The sequence below is a fragment of the Staurois parvus genome, unplaced genomic scaffold, assembly GCF_062004578.1.
Source record: "Staurois parvus isolate SC_StPar_1 unplaced genomic scaffold, SC_StPar_1.0 ptg001252l, whole genome shotgun sequence".
Classification (NCBI taxonomy): Eukaryota; Metazoa; Chordata; class Amphibia; order Anura; family Ranidae; genus Staurois; species Staurois parvus.
Window position 1 is genome coordinate 2,397,042 of NW_028319048.1, and position 23,898 is coordinate 2,420,939.

At 43.0% G+C, this 23,898-nt stretch overlaps 1 protein-coding gene across 1 annotated transcript in view; it reads left to right on the top strand.

The window, feature by feature from the left end:
* The first annotated feature begins 21,332 nt into the window (after positions 1 to 21,332).
* Positions 21,333 to 23,898, top strand: part of LOC149437875 (uncharacterized) — a 150,634-nt gene continuing 148,068 nt past the window's right edge. The window contains exons 1-2 of the mRNA XM_089660528.1: positions 21,333 to 21,630; positions 23,446 to 23,575. Of these exons, the coding sequence (XP_089516654.1) occupies positions 21,333 to 21,630; positions 23,446 to 23,575 (428 nt within the window). The remainder of the gene's footprint in view (positions 21,631 to 23,445; positions 23,576 to 23,898) is intronic.

Here is a 23,898-nt window from a genome sequence, read left to right on the forward strand (position 1 = left end):
GAAAAGAGCTCTCAGAAGACCTACGATCAAGAATTGTTGACTTGCATGAAGCTGGAAAGGGTTACAAAAGTATCTCCAAAAGCCTTGATGTTCATGTGTCCACAATAAGATAGACTGTCTACAAATGGAGAAAGTTTAGCACTGATGCTACTCTCCCTAGGCGTGGTCGTCCTGTAAAAATGACTGCAAGACCACAGCGCAGAATGCTGCATGAGGTAAAGAAGAATCCCAGAGTGTCAGCTAAAGACCTACAGAAATCTCTGGCACATGCTAACATTTTTGTTGACACATCTACAATAAGGAAAACATTAAACAAGAATGGAGTACATTCGGAGGACACCACGGAGGAAGCCATTGCTGTCCAAAAAGAATATTGCAGCACGTTTGAAGTTTGCAAAAGAGCACCTGGATGTTCCACAGCACTACTGGCAAAATATACTGTGGACAGATGAAACCAAGATTGAGTTGTTTGGGAAGAACACACAACACTATGTGTGGAGAAAAAAAGGCACAGCACAGCAACATCAAAACCTCATCCCCACTGTGAAACATGGTGGAGGGAGCATCATGGTTTGCGGCTGCTTTGCTGCATCAGGGCCTGGACGGATTGTTGTCATTGATGGGAAAATGAATTCCAGAGTTTATCAAGACATTTTGCAGGAAAACGTACGACCATCTGTCCGCCAACTGAAGCTCCGCAGAGGATGGGTGATGCAACAGGACAATGACCCAAAGCATACAAGTAATTCAACAAAACAATGGCTGCAACAGCACAGAATATGCCTTCTGGAGTGGCCCAGTCAGAGTCCTGACCTCAACCCGATTGAAATGCTGTGGCATGACCTTAAGAGAGCGATTCACACCAGACATCCCAAGAATATTGCTACACTGAAACAGTTTTGTGAAGAGGAGTGGTCCAAAATTACTCCAGATCTTTGTGCAGGTCTGATCTGCAACCACAGGAAACGTTTGGTTGAGGTTATTGCTGCCAAAGGAGGGTCAACCAGTTATTAAGTCCAAAGGTTCACATACTTTTTCCTCCCTGCACTGTGAATGTTTACATGTTATGTGCAATTAAACCATGGCAACATCTAATGTTTGTGTAGTATTATGTTCAGCAGATTGTGTTCTTCTATTGTTGTGACTTAGATGACATTCAGAGCACATTTTATGCCCAATTCATGCAAAACTCCATGTAATCCCAAGGGGTTCACATACTTTTTCTTGCAACTGTAGATTATCAGGTGTGTGGCACTTGGAATTGTGGCAAGTGTCATTTTTGTAACTGGATTTATGAAAATCAATCATTATACTTACCTAATGGCCAACTTCATTCTGTCCGACAATATGTGGATTGTCAAACTATTGGTATAGTTTATATTATGTTTTGCAAATATTATTTACAACGTATTATCTACTTCAATAGGTAGACATGTGGGACTATGTCACAAAAATAAAACTGAGGTAGTGAGGTTTGCTGCATTAGAATGTATAAAAGAAAATCCAAGAGGAGATAACTTTGAAAAATGTATCTTACAATGATAAGCATGTTGGACATATTGTTTAAACAAAACTTTGAGCTACAAACCCTTTTTGAACCTATTTAGTATTGTGGGTCTATTATCACACTCCCTCTAGTTCCATCCTTCCTCTGATACGCTGTGAGATATATTTAACCATTGGCCGCCTGGACAATAGCCGTTTGGTGGCCGTAAAAATGCATTAGATTTCCGGGAGGATGCCGTACTCGTGGATAGCGTACTCCAGAGCATGCGCAGTTTGTGCACTTGCAGAGTACCTCGGACACGGCCGATGACAGATCTAAGTACCGCCTCCGTTGCCGGTACCATGTGACCTGCTTCATTCAAGCCATCCATTGTATACTAGTGTCTAGCTGTGAATGGTCACAGCAGGTCACATGCACGTCATTCAGGTAAATGCTTGCTTATAGCAAAGAAATTCTTTGCTACAAGCAAATTGTGTAAAAAAAAAAAAAAAACTGATCACTTCCCCAAAGTAGTACAATGTTACTATGGTAACATTGTACTACTTTGGTCATAGTGAAATATGAAAAAGAAATCTTAAAAAAAGAAAAAAAATGTAATAAAAATAATAAAAAAAATAAAAATAAAATAAAAAATATATATATTTTTTTTTTTTCATACTGTCACCAGTCAGTGTTCCTAATCACCGCCATGCCAGTTATATGATGATGCTGTACTGCACTGGTGGCAGTATCTAAAAAAAATAATGAAAATATTTTTTTTAATATTCTTCATTTTCCAAAAAATTATGACAAAAAAAATACAACTTCAAAAAACTTGCCATTCCTCTTATGAAGTACGTCTGACTGTCTACTTTGCAAAAAGGGGTCATAGGGGGATATCTGTCCTGACATTTGGGGGGATATCTGTACTGTCCTGACATTTGGGGGATATCTGTACTGTTCTGACATTTGGGGGATATCTGTACTGTCCTGACATTTGGGGGATATCTGTACTGTCCTGACATTTGGGGGATATCTGTACTGTCCTGACATTTGGGGGGATATCTGTTCTGTCCTGACATTTGGGGGATATCTGTACTGTCCTGACATTTGGGGGATATCTGTACCATCCTGACATTTGGGGGATATCTGTACTGTCCTGACATTTGGGGGATATCTGTTCTTTCCTGAGATTTGGGGGATATCTGTTCTGTCCTGACATTTGGGGGATATCTGTACTGTCCTGACATTTGGGGGATATCTGTACTGTCCTGACATTTGGGGGATATCTGTACTGTTCTGACATTTGGGGGATATCTGTCCTGACATTTGGGGGGATATCTGTCCTGTCCTGACATTTGGGGGATATCTGTACTGTCCTGACATTTGGGGGATATCTGTACTATTCTGATATTCTTGGACCTCAAGAAATTAGATTGGCTGTCAGTACTTCAGGATTGATCAATTTTCAGATCTATACCATAGTTTGTGAACTCTATAACTTTCCTACAAACTAAAAAATACATTCTAATTTGTGTTATTTTCACCAAAGACATGGAGCAGAATACATCTCGGCCTAAATTTATGAAGAACAATTATTTATTTGCAAACTTTTATAACAGAAACACGTGTTTTTTTTTTTAAATTTTCGGTCTTTTTTTGTCATTTAAAAAAAAATAAAAACCCCGGTGGTGATTAAATACCACCAAAAGAAAGCTCTAGTTGTGTGAAGAAAATGATAAAATTTTAGTTTGGGTACAATGTTGTATGACCGCGCAATTGTCATTCAAAGTGTGAGAGCGTGGCCTGGGCAGGAAGGGGGTAAAAGTGCCCGGTATGGAAGGGGTTAATATTGAGCGGTGCTTTATCTTTCTTTCTATTTTTGTTATGTAATACAGATTGATCTATGTGTATTATATTTGTTGTGTATTTGAATTATCAATTAGTAATATGTATTATTTTTGTTCCTCTTCTGGGTGCCGGTCCCTTGTTTAGGTGTCAGTGGCCGCGGGTACTGGTATGGGGGCAGGCATATATGTCCGTCTACCTTCCCCTTTGGGATTATGACATTTGGGCGGGCTGTTATGTCCCCGGCTTTCTTGGGGGGTGGTCGCCATATCCCTTTTCAGTGCGCCTGTGCCTTTGGCACTCCGGCTCATGCGTGTCATCACTTTGGTGTGGCGTGCAACTGATGTCACTCACGCAGCCATATTTATGACGGATATACGCCACGCTATTATGGCGACTGGCTGTGGTGTTTCACAAGTGGCTGGCTACGATTGGCGTGGCAGAGGCACTCGGATGTGGCGCTTGGTGACTAATTGGAGCGAAGGGCCGCATTTCTTTTTTGCCATACTTTAGGCTAAGCACTTATGGGTCTGGACATATTTAATGGGAGAACTCTATGACTTCCATCTACTATTAATGGTCCTTTATGACATTCCCTATAGGGACCTTGTATGAGGATCTTCTACAAGCGCTTTACAATCTTTCCTTGTCTGGATTACCCCGGAGCTCAATAAGGAGGTGAAGTATTATGTTTAGCAATATATACATCCAGCTATATTTTAAAAGTCAATTGCACATCTTTTGAACATTTTACTTTGTTTTTGGGACCCCAGGTGAGAATTTCCCACACGCACCACTACATGAGCTAGGTTCCTGCCCTATTAGGATTTTGGTTCTTTTTGTCTGGAAGCCTATTTATTGGAGTATATTTTATCTGCCCATTAGACCTCCTCCTTATTGTTGTCCAGCCATATCAGTAAGTTTTTGACCTTTTTAAAGCAATCCACTGAGCTGGCCAGAAACAATTCTTGAGGGAGTCTATTCCACATTCTCACAGCTCTCACTGTGAAGAAACCTTTCCGTGTTTGGAGATTACATTTCTTTTCCTCCAGACAAAAAGAGTGTTCCCTTGTCCTCTGTGATGACCTCAGGGTGAATAGCTCTACAACAAGTTAATTATGAGGACCACTGATGTATTTATACATGGAGATCATATCCCCCCTTATGTATTATACATGGAGATCATATCCCCCCTTATGTATTATACATGGAGATCATATCCCCCCCCTTATGTATTATACATGGAGATCATATCCCCCCCTTATGTATTATACATGGAGATCATATCCCCCCTTATGTATTATACATGGAGATCATATCCCCCCTTATGTATTATACATGGAGATCATATCCCCCCTTATGTATTATACATGGAGATCATATCCCCCCCCTTATGTATTATACATGGAGATCATATCCCCCCCTTATGTATTATACATGGAGATCATATCCCCCCTTATGTATTATACATGGAGATCATATCCCCCCTTATGTATTATACATGGAGATCATATCCCCCCTTATGTATTATACATGGAGATCATATCCCCCCTTATGTATTATACATGGAGATCATATCCCCCCTTATGTATTATACATGGAGATCATATCCCCCCTTATGTATTATACATGGAGATCATATCCCCCCTTATGTATTATACATGGAGATCATATCCCCCCTTATGTATTATACATGGAGATCATATCCCCCCTTATGTATTATACATGGAGATCATATCCCCCTTATGTATTATACATGGAGATCATATCCCCCCTTATGTATTATACATGGAGATCATATCCCCCCTTATGTATTATACATGGAGATCATATCCCCCCTTATGTATTATACATGGAGATCATATCCCCCCCTTATGTATTATACATGGAGATCATATCCCCCCTTATGTATTATACATGGAGATCATATCCCCCTTATGTATTATACATGGATATCATATCCCCCTTATGTATTATACATGGAGATCGTATCCCCCTTATGTATTATACATGGAGATCATATCCCCCCTTATGTATTATACATGGGGATCATATCCCCCCCTTATGTATTATACATGGAGATCATATCCCCCCTTATGTATTATACATGGTGATCATATCCCCCCTTATGTATTATACATGGAGATCATATCCCCCCTTATGTATTATACATGGAGATCATATCCCCCCCTTATGTATTATACATGGAGATCATATCCCCCCTTATGTATTATACATGGAGATCATATCCCCCCTTATGTATTATACATGGAGATCATATCCCCCCCTTATGTATTATACATGGAGATCATATCCCCCTTATGTATTATACATGGAGATCATATCCCCCCTTATGTATTATACATGGAGATCATATCCCCCCTTATGTATTATATATGGAGATCATATCCCCCTTATGTATTATACATGGAGATCATATCCCCCTTATGTATTATACATGGAGATCATACCCCCCTTATGTATTATACATGGAGATCATATCCCCCCTTATGTATTATACATGGTGATCATATCCCCCTTATGTATTATACATGGAGATCATATCCCCCCCTTATGTATTATACATGGAGATCATATCCCCCCTTATGTATTATACATGGAGATCATATCCCCCTTATGTATTATACATGGAGATCATATCCCCCCTTATGTATTATATATGGAGGTCATATCCCCCTTATGTATTATACATGGAGATCATATCCCCCCTTATGTATTATACATGGAGATCATATCCCCCCCTCATGTATTATACATGGAGATCATATCCCCCCTTATGTAATATACATGGAGATCATATCCCCCATATGTATTATACATGGGGATCATATCCCCCCTTATGTATTATACATGGAGATCATACCCCCCCCCCTTATGTATTATACATGGAGATCATATCCCCCCTTATGTATTATACATGGAGATCATATACCCCCCCTTATGTATTATACATGGAGATCATATCCCCCCTTATGTATTATACATGGAGATCATATCCCCCCTTATGTATTATACATGGTGATCATATCCCCCTTATGTATTATACATGGAGATCATATCCCCCCCTTATGTATTATACATGGAGATCATATCCCCCCTTATGTATTATACATGGAGATCATATCCCCCTTATGTATTATACATGGAGATCATATCCCCCTTATGTATTATATATGGAGATCATATCCCCCTTATGTATTATACATGGAGATCATATCCCCCCTTATGTATTATACATGGAGATCATATCCCCCTCTCATGTATTATACATGGAGATCATATCCCCCCTTATGTAATATACATGGAGATCATATCCCCCATATGTATTATACATGGGGATCATATCCCCCCTTATGTATTATACATGGAGATCATATCCCCCCTTATGTATTATACATGGAGATCATACCCCCCCCTTATGTATTATACATGGAGATCATATCCCCCCTTATGTATTATACATGGAGATCATATCCCCCCTTATGTATTATACATGGAGATCATATCCCCCCTTATGTATTATACATGGAGATCATATCCCCCCTTATGTATTATACATGGAGATCATATCCCCCCTTATGTATTATACATGGAGATCATATCCCCCTTATGTATTATACATGGAGATCATATCCCCCCCTTATGTATTATACATGGAGATCATATCCCCCTTATGTATTATACATGGATATCATATCCCCCTTATGTATTATACATGGAGATCGTATCCCCCTTATGTATTATACATGGAGATCATATCCCCCCTTATGTATTATACATGGGGATCATATCCCCCCCTTATGTATTATACATGGAGATCATATCCCCCCTTATGTATTATACATGGGGATCATATCCCCCCTTATGTATTATACATGGAGATCATATCCCCCTTATGTATTATACATGGAGATCATATCCCCCCCTTATGTATTATACATGGAGATCATATCCCCTACTTATGTATTATACATGGTGATCATATCCCCCCTTATGTATTATACATGGAGATCATATCCCCCCTTATGTATTATACATGGAGATCATAGCCCCCCTTATGTATTATACATGGAGATCATATCCCCCCTTATGTATTATACATGGAGATCATATCCCCCCCTTATGTATTATACATGGAGATCATATCCCCTACTTATGTATTATACATGGTGATCATATCCCCCCTTATGTATTATACATGGAGATCATATCCCCCCTTATGTATTATACATGGAGATCATAGCCCCCCTTATGTATTATACATGGAGATCATATCCCCCCTTATGTATTATACATGGAGATCATAACACCCCTTATGTATTATACATGGTGATCATATCCCCCTTATGTATTATACATGGAGATCATATCCCCCCCTTATGTATTATACATGGAGATCATATCCCCCCTTATGTATTATACATGGAGATCATATCCCCCTTATGTATTATACATGGAGATCATATCCCCCCTTATGTATTATATATGGAGATCATATCCCCCTTATGTATTATACATGGAGATCATATCCCCCCTTATGTATTATACATGGAGATCATATCCCCCCCTCATGTATTATACATGGAGATCATATCCCCCCTTATGTAATATACATGGAGATCATATCCCCCATATGTATTATACATGGGGATCATATCCCCCCTTATGTATTATACATGGAGATCATATCCACCTTATGTATTATACATGGAGATCATATCCCCCCTTATGTATTATACATGGAGATCATATACCCCCCCTTATGTATTATACATGGAGATCATATCCCCCCCCCTTATGTATTATACATGGAGATCATATCCCCCCCTTATGTATTATACATGGAGATCATATCCCCCCTTATGTATTATACATGGAGATCATATCCCCCTTATGTATTATACATGGAGATCATATCCCCCCTTATGTATTATATATGGAGATCATATCCCCCTTATGTATTATACATGGAGATCATATCCCCCCTTATGTATTATACATGGAGATCATATCCCCCCTTATGTATTATACATGGAGATCATATCCCCCCTTATGTAATATACATGGAGATCATATCCCCCATATGTATTATACATGGGGATCATATCCCCCCTTATGTATTATACATGGAGATCATATCCCCCCTTATGTATTATACATGGAGATCATACCCCCCCCCCCTTATGTATTATACATGGAGATCATATCCCCCCTTATGTATTATACATGGAGATCATATCCCCCCTTATGTATTATACATGGAGATCATATCCCCCCTTATGTATTATACATGGAGATCATATACCCCCCTTATGTATTATACATGGAGATCATATCCCCCCCCTTATGTATTATACATGGAGATCATTCCCCCCCCTTATGTATTATACATGAAGATCATATCCCCCCTTATGTATTATACATGGAGATCATATCCCCCCTTATGTATTATATATGGAGATCATATCCCCCCCTTATGTATTATACATGGAGATCATATCCCCCTTATGTATTATACACGGAGATCATATCCCCCCCTTATGTATTATACATGGAGATCATATCCCCCTTATGTATTATACACTGTCTTGGAAATTCGCTTTAACGAATTTCTCCTTACCGTGAGTACTCGCAGTTGGATGCGCAGAAATCCCCCATAAAGCTGTGCGAATCTCGCTTACCACGACTGCAGCCAAACTACACGATTCCTGCCCATCCAAATACTTTGGTCCTGTTGAATTTGTGGGTGATTGGAGCTCCGCTACCCTAGAATGATCACACGACACTCTAAGGCTGGTGTTGCAATCCACATAAGGGCTGATTTTAGGCTCAGCTCTCTGTTTTATTAAGAATACACACATGCCCCCCACATGAATAAAGTCAATCCCTCCCACCGAACAATACAATGGGGATTGCTTATACAGAGGATGTACATTCCAATTGGAGCATAGCCTTTGCTATTATCTATCACTGGTCCTCCCCCATGAACCTTCTGAGGTCAGCAGACTTCCTCCCCTTCCCCCCTATGAGCCATCTGAGGTCATATTTCCTGTCCTACTATCTTCTATTGGTATGTACATTCTCTGTACAAGCACTCTCTAAAAATATCAGTCTGTACCTGGATGGGCCCGATACGATCTTTATTAAAACACATCCATCCCAGATACAGTTTCAAGTTGGTAATGGGTTATAAGATATGCATAAGCCTACACGTGGAGTTCACACCGCTTGCGCATTGCGTTATGAAGCCCACGTGGTACCATGCTGCTGATATGTGGATACAGGCCCACGGTCTACTGACAGCGGCATTCGCATGGAATGCCGTGGTGGTATACACGCCGGTCTATAAGCGCAGATCTGCCATCTCATCCATTACCAAGCCGAGTACTGTAATACATACATTGTACATGCGCATGGCCCAATTGCAGCCTTCAGAGCTTTAATTAAGCCACACGAGAGACATATGAATAACACGAATACATGACACATTTAAAGTTCGACCAACAATACAAAATTTCCATGACATTCCCTCCTGTTTTATCATATTCTCCTCGTGTCCCTTCTTGATCTTCTTCAGCTTGATGGGTGTAGTCTCAAACTTCAAAGAGTTCCTGTAGTTGTCCCTGAGAATAAAGCTCCACGGGGTACCTGAAACAACAAGACCCGACGCAGACTCGACGCAAACAGGCTTGATTGAAGCGATGATCCTCAAGAGCGTTGGAACCTTCACTACAGGAAGGCTCTTGCAAAAACCACAAACAGACTTGTGGTATGAATAAAGCTTGTGATCCCACGGTGGTCTGGGGAGATCCAGCAATAGATTCTCAAATTGCCCCTGCAGACGGGGCCACACAAGGCTGGTCTCGACCCAGACAGTTTTCCAAATCGCAGACACAAACAATGATGAGGCTTGAAGCTTGCTTGAAGGTCTTGGAGAATGTGGTCTTCAGAGAGATAAATTAGAGGGAAGCCAGGACGTAATCTGTAGAGAAGGTGGATGGTTGGTGAGGTCTTCCTCCGATCAGTGGTTGGAGTGGGATCCCAGGAGCGGGCATGGAGATGTGGTCGTCTGCCCGAGCTTGGTTTACACGGTCGATGAGGCAACAGGAACATCTCACCGCGGCATATAAAAGGCAGATGAAAAAGAGAAGCATCAGGATATACACTCCCACTTCCTTCAACCAAGATCCGATGGAGAACAGGAAATCTCCCAATCCTCCCAAACCCTTGAACGGATTCCAACCCTCACTAGCTATAGCTCTAGCTTTTCCCTGTAGTTCACTAACTTTGTCCATATGGGCCTGGACCTTGTCATCGGTGTCTTCTATCCAAGTACAACAATCCTCTCCGATGAACTCACAGAACCCCCCTTTGGCGGCTAAAAGATAATCGAGGGCCATCTTCTCCTGAAGCACTAAAATTCCCATCTGCCGTTGTTCTTGGGCAATTTCTCTGACAGCCTCTACGGTCTCGTTAAACATACTATCCACGATGACAGAAAAATTGTTCAGGCGCTTCATAAGTTCTATTCCCCATCCTGTCCATGAGGGGAACCAAGCCCATGCCTGGTCGCCCTCAGAGAACAGTTCCCTGCGAACTCTCCCTGCCATCCTTACCTTCTTGTGGACCATCAACTCTTCATGGTCCATCACTACATAGGATGCGGGGACTAGCTTTATGAGGGCACACGAACCTTTCGCGTTCTGGGGAAATGTTCTATAGGCTGCCGAACCACACAGAAAATAGTATGGACCTGTCAGAGCAGAGCAGGAAGAGTTCCTCGTTCGGCCTCTGGTACTGAGCAACAGTTGCACAGACTGGGGGATTGCTCCCTCAGTCTGCACATCACATCCGTCCTTCCAACACACGTGGTCTGGTCGGTCAGTGTGGTTACTCAGAAAGGAAGTCTGGTTAGTCAGATTGACAGTTATACCTCCCTCGCAGGTGGTAATCCCAACAAACTTGTTACCTGTGCCAAAGCTGATGTTAAAGCACACCTGAGGGCTGCCTAGCTGCCCAGTTACCCATAATGGACTGGTGAGGGCCCTACAGGAGCTAGAGCTAATATTGGTGCTGAAACTGATGTTACCTGCTAAAAATGTGTCATTAAGTTCTACCGACAAATGTCTACGTGGGGGCTGACCAGGGGTCCCTTGCTTTTTCATGCCGACGCGGATGTCATATAGGGCATGAACAGCGGCCATTGCGGACATGTGATGACTGGGTGGGGGCTTTGAGCATACCCAACAGTTGGTTTTGTTGGCGGTTCTGGCTAAACGCAGGTGCATTTTAAATAAAAGGTTGGGGTATCTGCCGTCTTTTCCTCCGTTCACACACATGTATGACATACAAACAAAAAGAAAAAGGAAAATGACACCCCTCATTCTCTGGTGTAGCTGAAAAGCTTCTTGCAGTGGCTTGCGTGCACCCAGTTGTCTCGTCCCTCGAGTTTGAGTGAGGTAGGTGTCGTCAGCTGGACTTGGTATGGTCCGGTGAACCGTGGCTCGAGTCCGGTTCTTTGATGTTTCTTTAGGACGACCCAATCACCTGGCTCAATAGAAAGAACACCTGTTATTGTATTTGGATCGGGGAGCGATTCGCGAACCCGATGGTGTATCTTCTGCAGCTCCCGTTGCAGAGATTGCACATAACCTGTAAGCTGTGAATGCAAAGACGACAACTGTTGAGGAAAGTACAACCCTGTTTTGGGAGGTCCCCCAAACAACACCTCGTAGGGTGACAGCCCATGTGGTTGCCGAGGGGCATTCCGGATGGAATAGAGGGCAATGGGGAGACACTCAGGCCAAGGTTTTTTGGTATCGGCCATGATTTTGGAGATCCTGTTTTTAAGGATTCCGTTGAGACGTTCAACCTTACCGCTACTCTCGGGGTGATATGGGGTGTGTCGCCGCTGACTCCAGTTCCACCAAAGAAATGCAGTCGTGTCCTTTGGAAGAGAGATTAGTAGTGGACAAAGAAGACATGTTAGCAGAAGAGGTGTTAGTATTGTTAGTCGTGTTGCAAAATTCAGCACTGTCATTGTTGTCCTCCCCCCCCTTCTCATCTTCCGACACAGGAAGAAGAGAAGCTGGGTTAAGAATAGTGCATCGTTTGATAGTGAGGTTAGTAGGGGTTAGGAGGGCTTTCCCCTGAGAGGGGTACCTTGCCTTGGATGTCCTGTTTTCGCAGGACCGTTCTTGCTGCACCGGTGTCAGTGAGGCAAGGGAGGGGATATTTTAATTCCTCTAGAAAAAGATGGATCTGGGCCGACACCGATTTGTCAACTTCCTATGAGAATTCATAGGAGTTACTTACCATGGTGGTCATAGGGGCGGAGGACTCATCAGGAATGAACTGCCACCGACCTTTAGGTAATTGGGGACAGCTCCTCCTTATGTGCCCCGTTTGGTGGCACTGGAAGCACCTGGGTGGGGGCCTATCCTTCCTGTGACCCGGATCCCTTGGTTTTTCGTGTGGGGTCTGGGACATAAGAACTTTGGCCTTGTCTTGTTTTCTTCTATCCATTTCCCTCTCTATTGCCGCAAGAGTGGAAAGGATAGCAGGGATAGACATCTCATTATATTCGGGTCGGGCCAGAACCAGCCTTTCCCGAATTTTAGTATCGATGCCTTCCAAAAATTTGGCCCGCAACAGAATGTGCGTCGCGGTCACCTTTACCCCTTCAGTTGGAGCATCAGGTCCAACTTCCAGATCCGCATCCAGTGCCGTCTGCTTGAGACGGCGCCAGAAGCAGGCGCTTTCCTCATTAGGACCCTGGGTGAGCTTCATCATGTCCGTAGTAGAGGTAGCACCATACATTTCTGGAAGCTTTGCCTTTAGCTGTGTACAGAATTCTTTGCCCCCTGAAGTCATCTCCTCATGAGTGGTTATAGAGCACCCTGCAATCACTGTACTGGCCACTTCCATGCCCACCTTTGCCCGTAGGATCTGTGCACAATCTGACCCGCTCATACCATAGCTGAACTGGTTTTGTCCAAACATTCGAGCAAATCCTCTCGGATTGACTCGATAGTCCGGGAGCTCAGCCAGAATAGTGCGGATCTCTGCCGGGGTGAAGGGGACATGCCAAACTACCCGTTCCCCTAAAGTCCGTTCCCCCCGTGCATTGGGAGGACCTTCAAATTGCTGCACCCTGACTGGATAGGCCTCGGTCCGGGAAGAGTGCAAGGGCTGACCCAGCATCATCGGTGGGCTTAGATTAACCACCTCGCTTACTGCACCTTCAGGTTTGAGGTCCCTCAGATCAGGGTATAGCTGGGGGGCAGGGGTCTGATCAGTGGCTCGTAGCGCTTTGATGCAATCCGCCCTGTTTTTTAACCGGGTGTCTATTCCCCTTGATTCACAGATAGTCTGCAAATCGGTTGTTGAGTAGGCTTCATAGTTGGAAACAGAAGGAGCTGGGGTGAAGCAGGGAGAAGGGAGAGGTAGAGGCAGAGGCTGAGGCATAGAGACAGAAGACACAGAAGGTATGTCAAGAGTGACGTCACTAACAGAAGAGACAGGTGCAGTTATACTTATCTCAGCCACTGTTGGTTGTTGGGGGACCCCAGCAGACCCTGATCCTGCCTGCCTTAGTAGAGTCAGCCCTGAAAGAGCTTCCTCCACCTCTGACACCGGATCCTCCTGTTTTATTCCCTCTGGAGGCCAGGTATACATCACCTGGTTCTTCCGGACAGACACCAGTTTATGTATGCCCTGCTTCCCTAATCGGATTGACCTGTGAAGCCATAGCTGTGCGATCTCTAGTTCTGACGCCTGCATCCGTGGTTCAAATTCAGAGATGAATTTTTCCCACCTCCATGCGTCAAATGTACCTTCCCGGGGAATTTCCCATCTGGTACCCTTCGACCATTTATTCCACCTTTTGAGGGGTTCTGTAGACTTCCCCCCCAAACTCACCTTCATCAGTTGTGCAGCTGTCCTTACCCTGAAGAGGGCTGCTTCCCCCTCTCTCTTCATGGACTGACTACTGCCCATCGTGACTAGTCACTGGTATATATCCCGCGTCCGGGTACCTGTTTACCCCCTGGAGCACTCGGTGGGATCCTACCGAGAGGCCTGATTCCACCACTTTCCCAGCACAGCGTAATTTATGTGATACTTATCGATCACCCGAAGCGCATCAAGTGGCGGTCAGACTGAGAGCACACCTCCCACTCCCACAGCGCAATTTGTGTGATCCTGACCACCCGAAGTGTTTGTGGTAACCAGGCTAAGTGTTATACTTCCCTGGACCGCCCACTCGCACAGCGTAATTTATGTGGCTCTCATCACCCACTGTGTTTGGCAGGCCACACCGCACAATGATGAAAGTGGCTTTTCTCTCCCTGCACACAGTAGCTAACACAAGTCAAAACAAAAAGAGGGGTTCTTGGATGTTACTTAGGGGTCACTGGTTGGGCAGAAACCTGCTAACTGACCTTTAGGAAATTTGTGTAAAGAAAAAACTTTCCTAATACACACAGAAAAAAAAACTCTTTTCAACCTGAAAAACTGTTAAAAAGGACAAAGTGGATCCTTATGAAAAACACGGGACGTTTCACAGTAAAACAATTACACAGAGGTAAACCGAAAAACTGCGCCAAAAGTAACCTTGTTGCTGACGCAAAAATCACTCCTATCAGCACCGCTAAACGATCCACGTTATACACGCAATCTTTACTGCAACCACCTAGAACCGTTTACACAAAAAGTCTGCTGGACGTGAAACACGCGACACAGCAGGTTAAAACAAACCCGCTTTACAATAAGGAACTACTTTTAACAGGAAAAACACAAGAAAAACATAATCACTATACAAGAAATCTATGTGCAAAAACCCAGACTACACCGCGCTCATTAAATGTGGAACACGTGAAGGGAAAACTCGCTTAACACACTTTAAATTGGCTGGCAATACGCAAATTTAAAGCTAAAAGCAAACAAATGAAACTGTAAAAAATTTGGATTAAAAACACAATATGGGTCAAATGCATATAGGAAACTTCATGCACATTGCATAGAGATTACTGCACATATGGTAGCCAACAAAATGGCCACCAACAGGGAAAGCACATGGTCATTAACAAAATGGCCACCAAACAAAAGGAGTCCATGTGGTTTAGTCAAGAAGATGACCCCCCACAGAGGAGCACATGGCAGATACTAGAATGACCCCCCACAGAGGAGCACATGGTAACACTAGAATGGCCCCCCACAGGGAAGCACACGGCAGCCTCTAGCCTCAAAATTGCCTCTTACATAAAACAGACTTTTGAACAGAACATACACTGGACAATTACACAACAATATGAAGTACACATACAACACAATTTGGGCACAATCACAGAACGGACATAAAACACCAACATATCACACTAACATGCACATGTAACAGAAAGGACCCCCTGCTGCATGCTTGCTGGGAGCAGTAGTTCCACAAAACATTGTACACAGATCTTACAACAGTTAACAATTAACCTAAGCCTTTCAGCACTGTAATAATTACCTCACGTGGAGGGGGGTAAAGCAATCACCACAGTACCTACAGCCCACAAATACTTACCTAACACTATGCAACAACTTTTACCCACTAAAACATATACCCGTTTAATTTTTGGTTGGAAGATTTTTAAACTTGACCAAATCCAGCCAACCAAACCCACCCCTCTGCTGCTCTCCGCAGAGACAAACCCTCGTCTTTCACCCACAAATCAAGAGTTTAGGACAAAAAACGAGGTCCTTGTTAAGCGGTATTTCTTGTTAGCTAACAGAGAGCGAAATCAGCCACACGAACACGCAAAAAGCGATCCTCTTAATGGCAGAGAGACCTGAAATGTGCCGGCATACTTTTTGCTAGTTCATGATGGCTCATTCCCCCCTCGTTCTTGGTTAGCTACGCAAGAATACGCGTTAGTATCCACCAGGCTCGCCAAACTGTCTTGGAAATTCGCTTTAACGAATTTCTCCTTACCGTGAGTACTCGCAGTTGGATGCGCAGAAATCCCCCATAAAGCTGTGCGAATCTCGCTTACCACGACTGCAGCCAAACTACACGATTCCTGCCCATCCAAATACTTTGGTCCTGTTGAATTTGTGGGTGATTGGAGCTCCGCTACCCTAGAATGATCACACGACACTCTAAGGCTGGTGTTGCAATCCACATAAGGGCTGATTTTAGGCTCAGCTCTCTGTTTTATTAAGAATACACACATGCCCCCCACATGAATAAAGTCAATCCCTCCCACCGAACAATACAATGGGGATTGCTTATACAGAGGATGTACATTCCAATTGGAGCATAGCCTTTGCTATTATCTATCACTGGTCCTCCCCCATGAACCTTCTGAGGTCAGCAGACTTCCTCCCCTTCCCCCCTATGAGCCATCTGAGGTCATATTTCCTGTCCTACTATCTTCTATTGGTATGTACATTCTCTGTACAAGCACTCTCTAAAAATATCAGTCTGTACCTGGATGGGCCCGATACGATCTTTATTAAAACACATCCATCCCAGATACAGTTTCAAGTTGGTAATGGGTTATAAGATATGCATAAGCCTACACGTGGAGTTCACACCGCTTGCGCATTGCGTTATGAAGCCCACGTGGTACCATGCTGCTGATATGTGGATACAGGCCCACGGTCTACTGACAGCGGCATTCGCATGGAATGCCGTGGTGGTATACACGCCGGTCTATAAGCGCAGATCTGCCATCTCATCCATTACCAAGCCGAGTACTGTAATACATACATTGTACATGCGCATGGCCCAATTGCAGCCTTCAGAGCTTTAATTAAGCCACACGAGAGACATATGAATAACACGAATACATGACACATTTAAAGTTCGACCAACAATACAAAATTTCCATGACAACACGGAGATCATATCCCCCCCTTATGTATTATACATGGAGATCATATCCCCCCTTATGTATTATATATGGAGATCATATCCCCCCCTTATGTATTATACATGGAGATCATATCCCCCCTTATGTATTATACATGGAGATCATACCCCCCTTATGTATTATACATGGAGATCATATCCCCCTTATGTATTATACATGGAGATCATATCCCCCTTATGTATTATATATGGAGATCATATCCCCCTTATGTATTATACATGGAGATCATATCCCCCCTTATGTATTATACATGGAGATCATATCCCCCCTTATGTATTATACATGGAGATCATATCCCCCCCTTATGTATTATACATGGAGATCATATCCCCCCCTTATGTATTATACATGGAGATCATATCCCCCCCTTATGTATTATACATGGAGATCATATCCCCCTTATATACTATATAATAGACTAGTATACAGTGCCTTGAAAAAGTATTCCTACCCCTTTGAATTTTCCACATTTTGTCATGTTAGAACCAAAAATGTAAACTTATTTTATTGGGATTGGATGTTATAGACCGACACAAAGTGGCCCATAATTGTGAAGTGGAAGGAAAATGAGAAATGGATTCCAACATTTGTGACCAATAAATCTGTGAGAAGTGTGGCGGCATTTGTATTCAGCCCTTTGGAGTCAATACTTTGTGGGACCCCCTTTTGCTTAGTTTCCAGCTGCAAGTCTTTTTGGGGATGTCTCTTTGCACAGCTAGAGAGGGACATTTCTGCCCATTCTTCTTTGCAGAATCACTCAAGCTCTGTCAGATTGGATGGAGAGCTTCTCTGAACAGCAATTTGCAAGTCTTTCCACAGATTCTCTATTGGATTTAGGTCTGGACTATGACTGGGCCATTCTAACACATGAAGATGCTTTGATCTAAACCATTCCATTGTAGCTCTGGCTGGATGTTTCGGGTCGTTGTCCTGCTGGAAGGGGAACCTCCGCCCCGGTATCAAGTCTTTTGCAGACTCTAACAGGTTTTCTTCTAGGATTGTCCTGTATTTGGCTCCATCCATCTTCCTATCAACTCTGACCAGATTCCCTGTCCCTGCTGAAGAAAAGTAATCCCACAACATGATGCTACCACCACCATGTTTCACGGTGGGGTTGGTGTATTCAGGGTAATGTGCAGTTTTAATTTTCCCCCACACATAGCGTTTTGCTTTTAGTCCAAAAAGTTAAATTTTGGTCTCATCTGACCAGAGCCCCTTCTTCCACATGTTTGCTGTGTCCCCCACATGGCTTCTCACAAACTGCAAATGGGGCTTCTTATGGCTTTCTCTCAAAAATGGCTTTCTTCTTGCCACTCTTCCATAAAGGCCAGATTTGTGGAGTGACAACTAATAGTTGCCTTATGGACAGATTCTACCACCTGAGCTGTGGATCTCTGCAGCTCCTCCAGAGTTCCCATGGGCCTCTTGGCTGCTTCTCTGATGAAAACTCTCCTTGCCCGGCCGATCAGTTTAGTTGGTTTGCCATGTCTTGGTAGGTTTGCAGTTGTGCCGTACTCTTTCCATTTTCAGATGATGGGTTGAACAGTGCTCTGTGAGATTTTAGTTAGGGGTATCAGAGTACAGGGGGCTGAATAAAAATGCACACCACGCTTTTCACAGATTTATTTGGAAAAAAATTTGAAAACCATTTCTCATTTTCCTTCCACTTCACAATTATATGCCACTTTGTGTTGGTCTATCACATAAAATCCCAATAAAATACATTTACATTTTTGGTTGTAACAAGGGGTGTGAATACATTTTCAAGGCACTGTATGTAGTCAGATGAAGGAAAACTTAAAACAAGCTAGATAGGTCTGGCAAGGTGTCTCCCTCACAGCAAGGCTTCCCTAAATGGACACCCAACAGTAGCTCCAACCACAGAAATACAGAAAGGAGGGCCAGACCAACATTGGATAACAGTCCAAGAGAGACTTAGTTGATAGTAAACAAACGTCCTATAAAAACATCCAGTGTGATTCAAGGGCAACACCACTCCCTCTTCTTCAGGGCTTAACACCGGATAAACTTTGGATGACAACGACTCCACAGAACTATATTAGAACTTGTATAGAATTCTCCATGTGGAGTAACAACTTGAGCAATAATGGAGCTCAGTTGTTTCTCAGCAACCGGTTTTGGTCTGGTGGTCCTCTCTGTATATTTCTGGTTACACATCACTGTCATAACAGCCCATTTACAAAACAATATTTATAAACCCATTCCTGCCTCCTGAGAACCAAGGGCCACACAACAAGTACCAAAGGGGTTGTCATGATGCCCTCAGGCCACAGGTTGGACACCAGTGCTTTAGTCAATCTACAATTAAATACAATTAAATTTGTCCAGACTGCCACAGATAGTTACAAATGTTTTCTAAGTATCTAATAAACAAACAAACTTAACTTAACTTTTTTTTAATATTCCTTTTATGAAATACTCTACCATGTAGAGGGGGTGTCCAAGCTTTCTAAACAAGGAGGCAGATTACTGACCTTCAGACTTTAGGCGGCCAGACTGTGGCCAGTGGAATGAGAAAATTCCTCAGGATTAGTCCTAGGAAAAAATTCCTCAGGATTAGTTATCAGTGGGCGTAAACAAATTAACAATTGGGATCAGTAGAAGGAGAAATAGTGCCCCATTGTTGGTGTCAGTTGGAGGAATAGTGCCTCATCATTGGTTTCAATAGAAGGAATAGTGTCTCATCATTGGTGTCAATGGAAGGAATAGGGCCCCATCATTGGTGTCAATGGCAGGAATAGTGTCCCATCATTGGTATCAGTGGGAGGAATAGTGCCCCTTCATTGGTGTCAATGGAAGGAATAATGCCCCATCATTGGTGTCAGTGGGAGGAATAGTGTCCCACCATTGGTATCAGTGGGAGGAATAGTGCCCATCATCGGTATCAGTGGGATGAATAGTGCCTCATCATTGGTGTCAGTTGGAGGAATAGTGCCCCATCATTGGTTTCAATAGAAGGAATAGTGTCTCATCATTGGTGTCAATGGAAGGAATAGGGCCCCATCATTGGTGTCAATGGCAGGAATAGTGCCCCATCATTGGTATCAGTGGGAGGAATAGTGTCCCACCATTGGTATCAGTGGGAGGAATAGTGCCCATCATCGGTATCAGTGGGATGAATAGTGCCTCATCATTGGTGTCAGTGGGAAGAATAGTGCCCCATCATTGGTTTCAATAGAAGGAATAGTGTCTCATCATTGGTGTCAATGGAAGGATTAGTGCCCCATCATTGGTGTCAATGGAAGGAATAGTGCCCCATCATTGGTATCAGTGGGAGGAATAGTGCCCCATCATTGGTGTCAATGGAAGGAATAGTGTCCCATCATTGGTATCAGTGGGAGGAATAGTGTCCCATCCTTGGTGTCAATGGAAGGAATAGTGATCTATTTTTGGTATAAGTGTAAGAAATAGTGCCCCATCATTTGTGTCAATAAAAGAAATAGTGCCCTATCATTGGTGTTAGTGGGAGGAATAGTGCCCCATCATTGGTGTCAATGGAAGGAATAGTGTCCCATCATTGGTGTCAATAGAAGGAATAGTGATCCGTTTCTAGTATCAGTGTAAGGAATAGTGCCCCATCATTGGTGTTAGTGGGAGGAATAGTGTTTTGTATAAATGAGAATCTTCCCCAGGGATAATGGCAAGAAAAGAGTTGCATCTGGCCCATGGCCTACAGTTTGGAGACCACTGATATAGAGGGAAGAGAGATCCAAATTTCTATTGCATCTTCTTAAAAAGACTACTTGATTCAACAGATAATCCCTTCTTGTAGATCAATACATTTTTTTGCTAACAAAGTAACTTTCTACAAGCAAGTAGAAATACTTCAGAAGACCCCTTTTCACTTTATGATTGTGGTTGGAACTGAGAACTGTCATTCCAGAGTTAGGAATGGATTACCATCTTCCCAGATTGCTGGAATTGGGATGTACACTTTAAAAGCAAAGCCATGATGTGATTACCCTCCACAGACTTCCCGTGAATGATTTTATTGACAGATATTTCTTTCTCACATTGGTTCGATCCCACAGGACTGCAGAATGAGCGACAACATCAGAAATTTCCGTCTTCGTGACGTTGAAGGAAATGAAGGTTATAATCGGATCATCTTGCAGCTCTTCGGGTTAACGGGAAATGGGAAATCCGCCTTCATCAACTCCTGCAAATATGTCATCGATGGCGGAGAGTTTGTTGCCCACGCTGAGGCTGGAAGATGGCCAGGAGCATCTACCATTAGAAGAATCCCTTATGAGCTCACTGAGTCAATATTGATGGTGGATAATCGGGGGATGTCAAAGCTGGACAGGTTCCAGACAGGAGAGATTTTTGCTCAACTTGGTAAAATTTTATGAACCTTTAAAATGACCTCAGTGATGTTATTGTCAATAGTCAAAGCAATGTGCAGTAACCATACATCCCGAATGTAGAACCCGAGAGAGGGACAGACTGGAGTGAAGATGATATATGGGGGCGTACAGCATGCCATGGGGGGAAGGGAGGATGACAACAGTGGGGGAGACTCACTAAAACTGGAGCACGCAGAATCTGGTGCAGTTGTGTATGGGAGCCAATCAGCTTCTAACTTCAGCTTATTTAGTTAAGCTTTGGCAATAAAACCTGGAAGCTGATTGGTTTCTATGAAGAGCTGCACCAGATTTTGCACCCTCCAGTTTTAGTAAATCACCTCCACTGTGTTGTATATTGGCAATGGCATAATGAGGGACAGTTATGTGCAGAGACTGTATACACTGCACACATATTGTATGCCACAGCCCTAGTACCCCCAATATATTCTGTAATTACTGTGCCACAAATGACAGTCTCACAGACACACATACACATAAGGAGAAAGGACCATTTTAAAAACATGGAAACTCTTCCATTGCATATGCTTTTCATCACACAACATATGGGCAGGGAGCTAATACTTTATCTGAGCCTACCTTTATGAATGATTTCATTAGAACAGTTTGCAACTACATAGTAACCAGAAACTGATGAGACAATGAACTAGATGACCAGCAGATTGTAATGTACAGCACAGCTTCTAGAGTGCCAGAGGTAAAGCTGTGTAATGTACAACATAGAATATAGAGTGTAGTGGCCAGAAGTATGTAATTTACAACATAACATATAGTGCAGTGGTTAGCAGTATGTAATGTACCACATATCACAGAGAGTGCAGTGGTAAGGGGTGTGTAATGTACAGCACAGCATACAGCATGCAAAGAATGTACATAGAGTGCAGAGGGTAACATGGTGATTAGCTATTGTTCTTAGGAGGTAAAAAAATGCCATCACATTGGAGGTCAGTGGGATAATAAATGCCTTAGTGTCAATGGTCAGAAGAAGGGAAATGTTACAGCATTAGTGGCAGGAAAAATTCCTCCTAATAGATGACAGTCCATAGAAGGAAGAATACCCCAACATTGGTGTCAGTGGTAAGAAAAACATTATGCACCATTAATCAGAGATGAGAATATTCTCCATCATTGGTTTCAGAGGAAGGAAGACTTTTCCCCATAGTGGGTGTCAATAGAAGGGTGGGACAATGCAGACAACATTAGGCAGGAGGTCTCTCCACCTCACAGCACCAGCACCTGACTCCGGAATATGGAATAGAAATATCACCAGTACACCCGGTTTCTCCAATGTGGGTCCGAAGCTTTTATTGTGTAATTACATAGATACAAGAAAAGCAAACTTTTGGAGTCTCACAGGACCCCTTCATCAAGAATGGGATGTGTCACATGTCTGATGAAGGGGTCCTGCGAGACTCCAAAAGTTTGCTTTCCTTGTATCTATGTAATTACATGTTAATAGCTTCGGACCCACATTGGAGAAACCCGGTGTGCTGGTGATGTTTCTGTTCCTTGATGTATCACGGTTCCAGCCGCTGGTCCCTGCAGCCCCCACTATACATACAGTCGTTGTACAATGCAGGAACGTGTGCGATGGGATTGTGTAACTATGACTCCGGAATATGACACATAACTGCAGGACATTTGGAGGATATCCAATAACTCAGAGCAACTATCCATCTCCCAGACATCATTCTCCTTGCCTGAAAGGTGACATCTGACAGAGGAGACTGACAACGTAAACTCATTACAGTTTCTTTAAACTTTCAATACATTTTTCTGTATTTTTCAGGAAATTTGCGGCCGCTAAACCAGAAGGTGGAATGGGTTGAGGACTTTGATACAAATGTGGACAGAGTAATGGCTGAATCCTATAATGAGGACAATTTGTATGATCTAATTGTCCCGGTTCTTATACACAGGTAAGAACTAAAAATGTACTATGGGGTGTTTGTGACAGAGATAAAGTGTTACTGAACCCACAACAGTACAATCAGTCTGTAGATGCAGCAAAGCATGCTGGTTATACTCATTGTGGAACCTAAGGGGTTAATCCTCCGCATTGTGTAAAAAGGCTATTTGGTCCTGTCTTCTCTGTTCCATCCCTTGTTCAAGTGATTGCCTCTTATCTCCTGATAATATAGACTGACCTGTAGGCATTTTGCACATGCTCATTTTGGTGTGTATTGCTGGAAAGGTTTTTTTTTTTTTGCCCTTGGGAGAGTGCATGTGATCAGCACAGGGC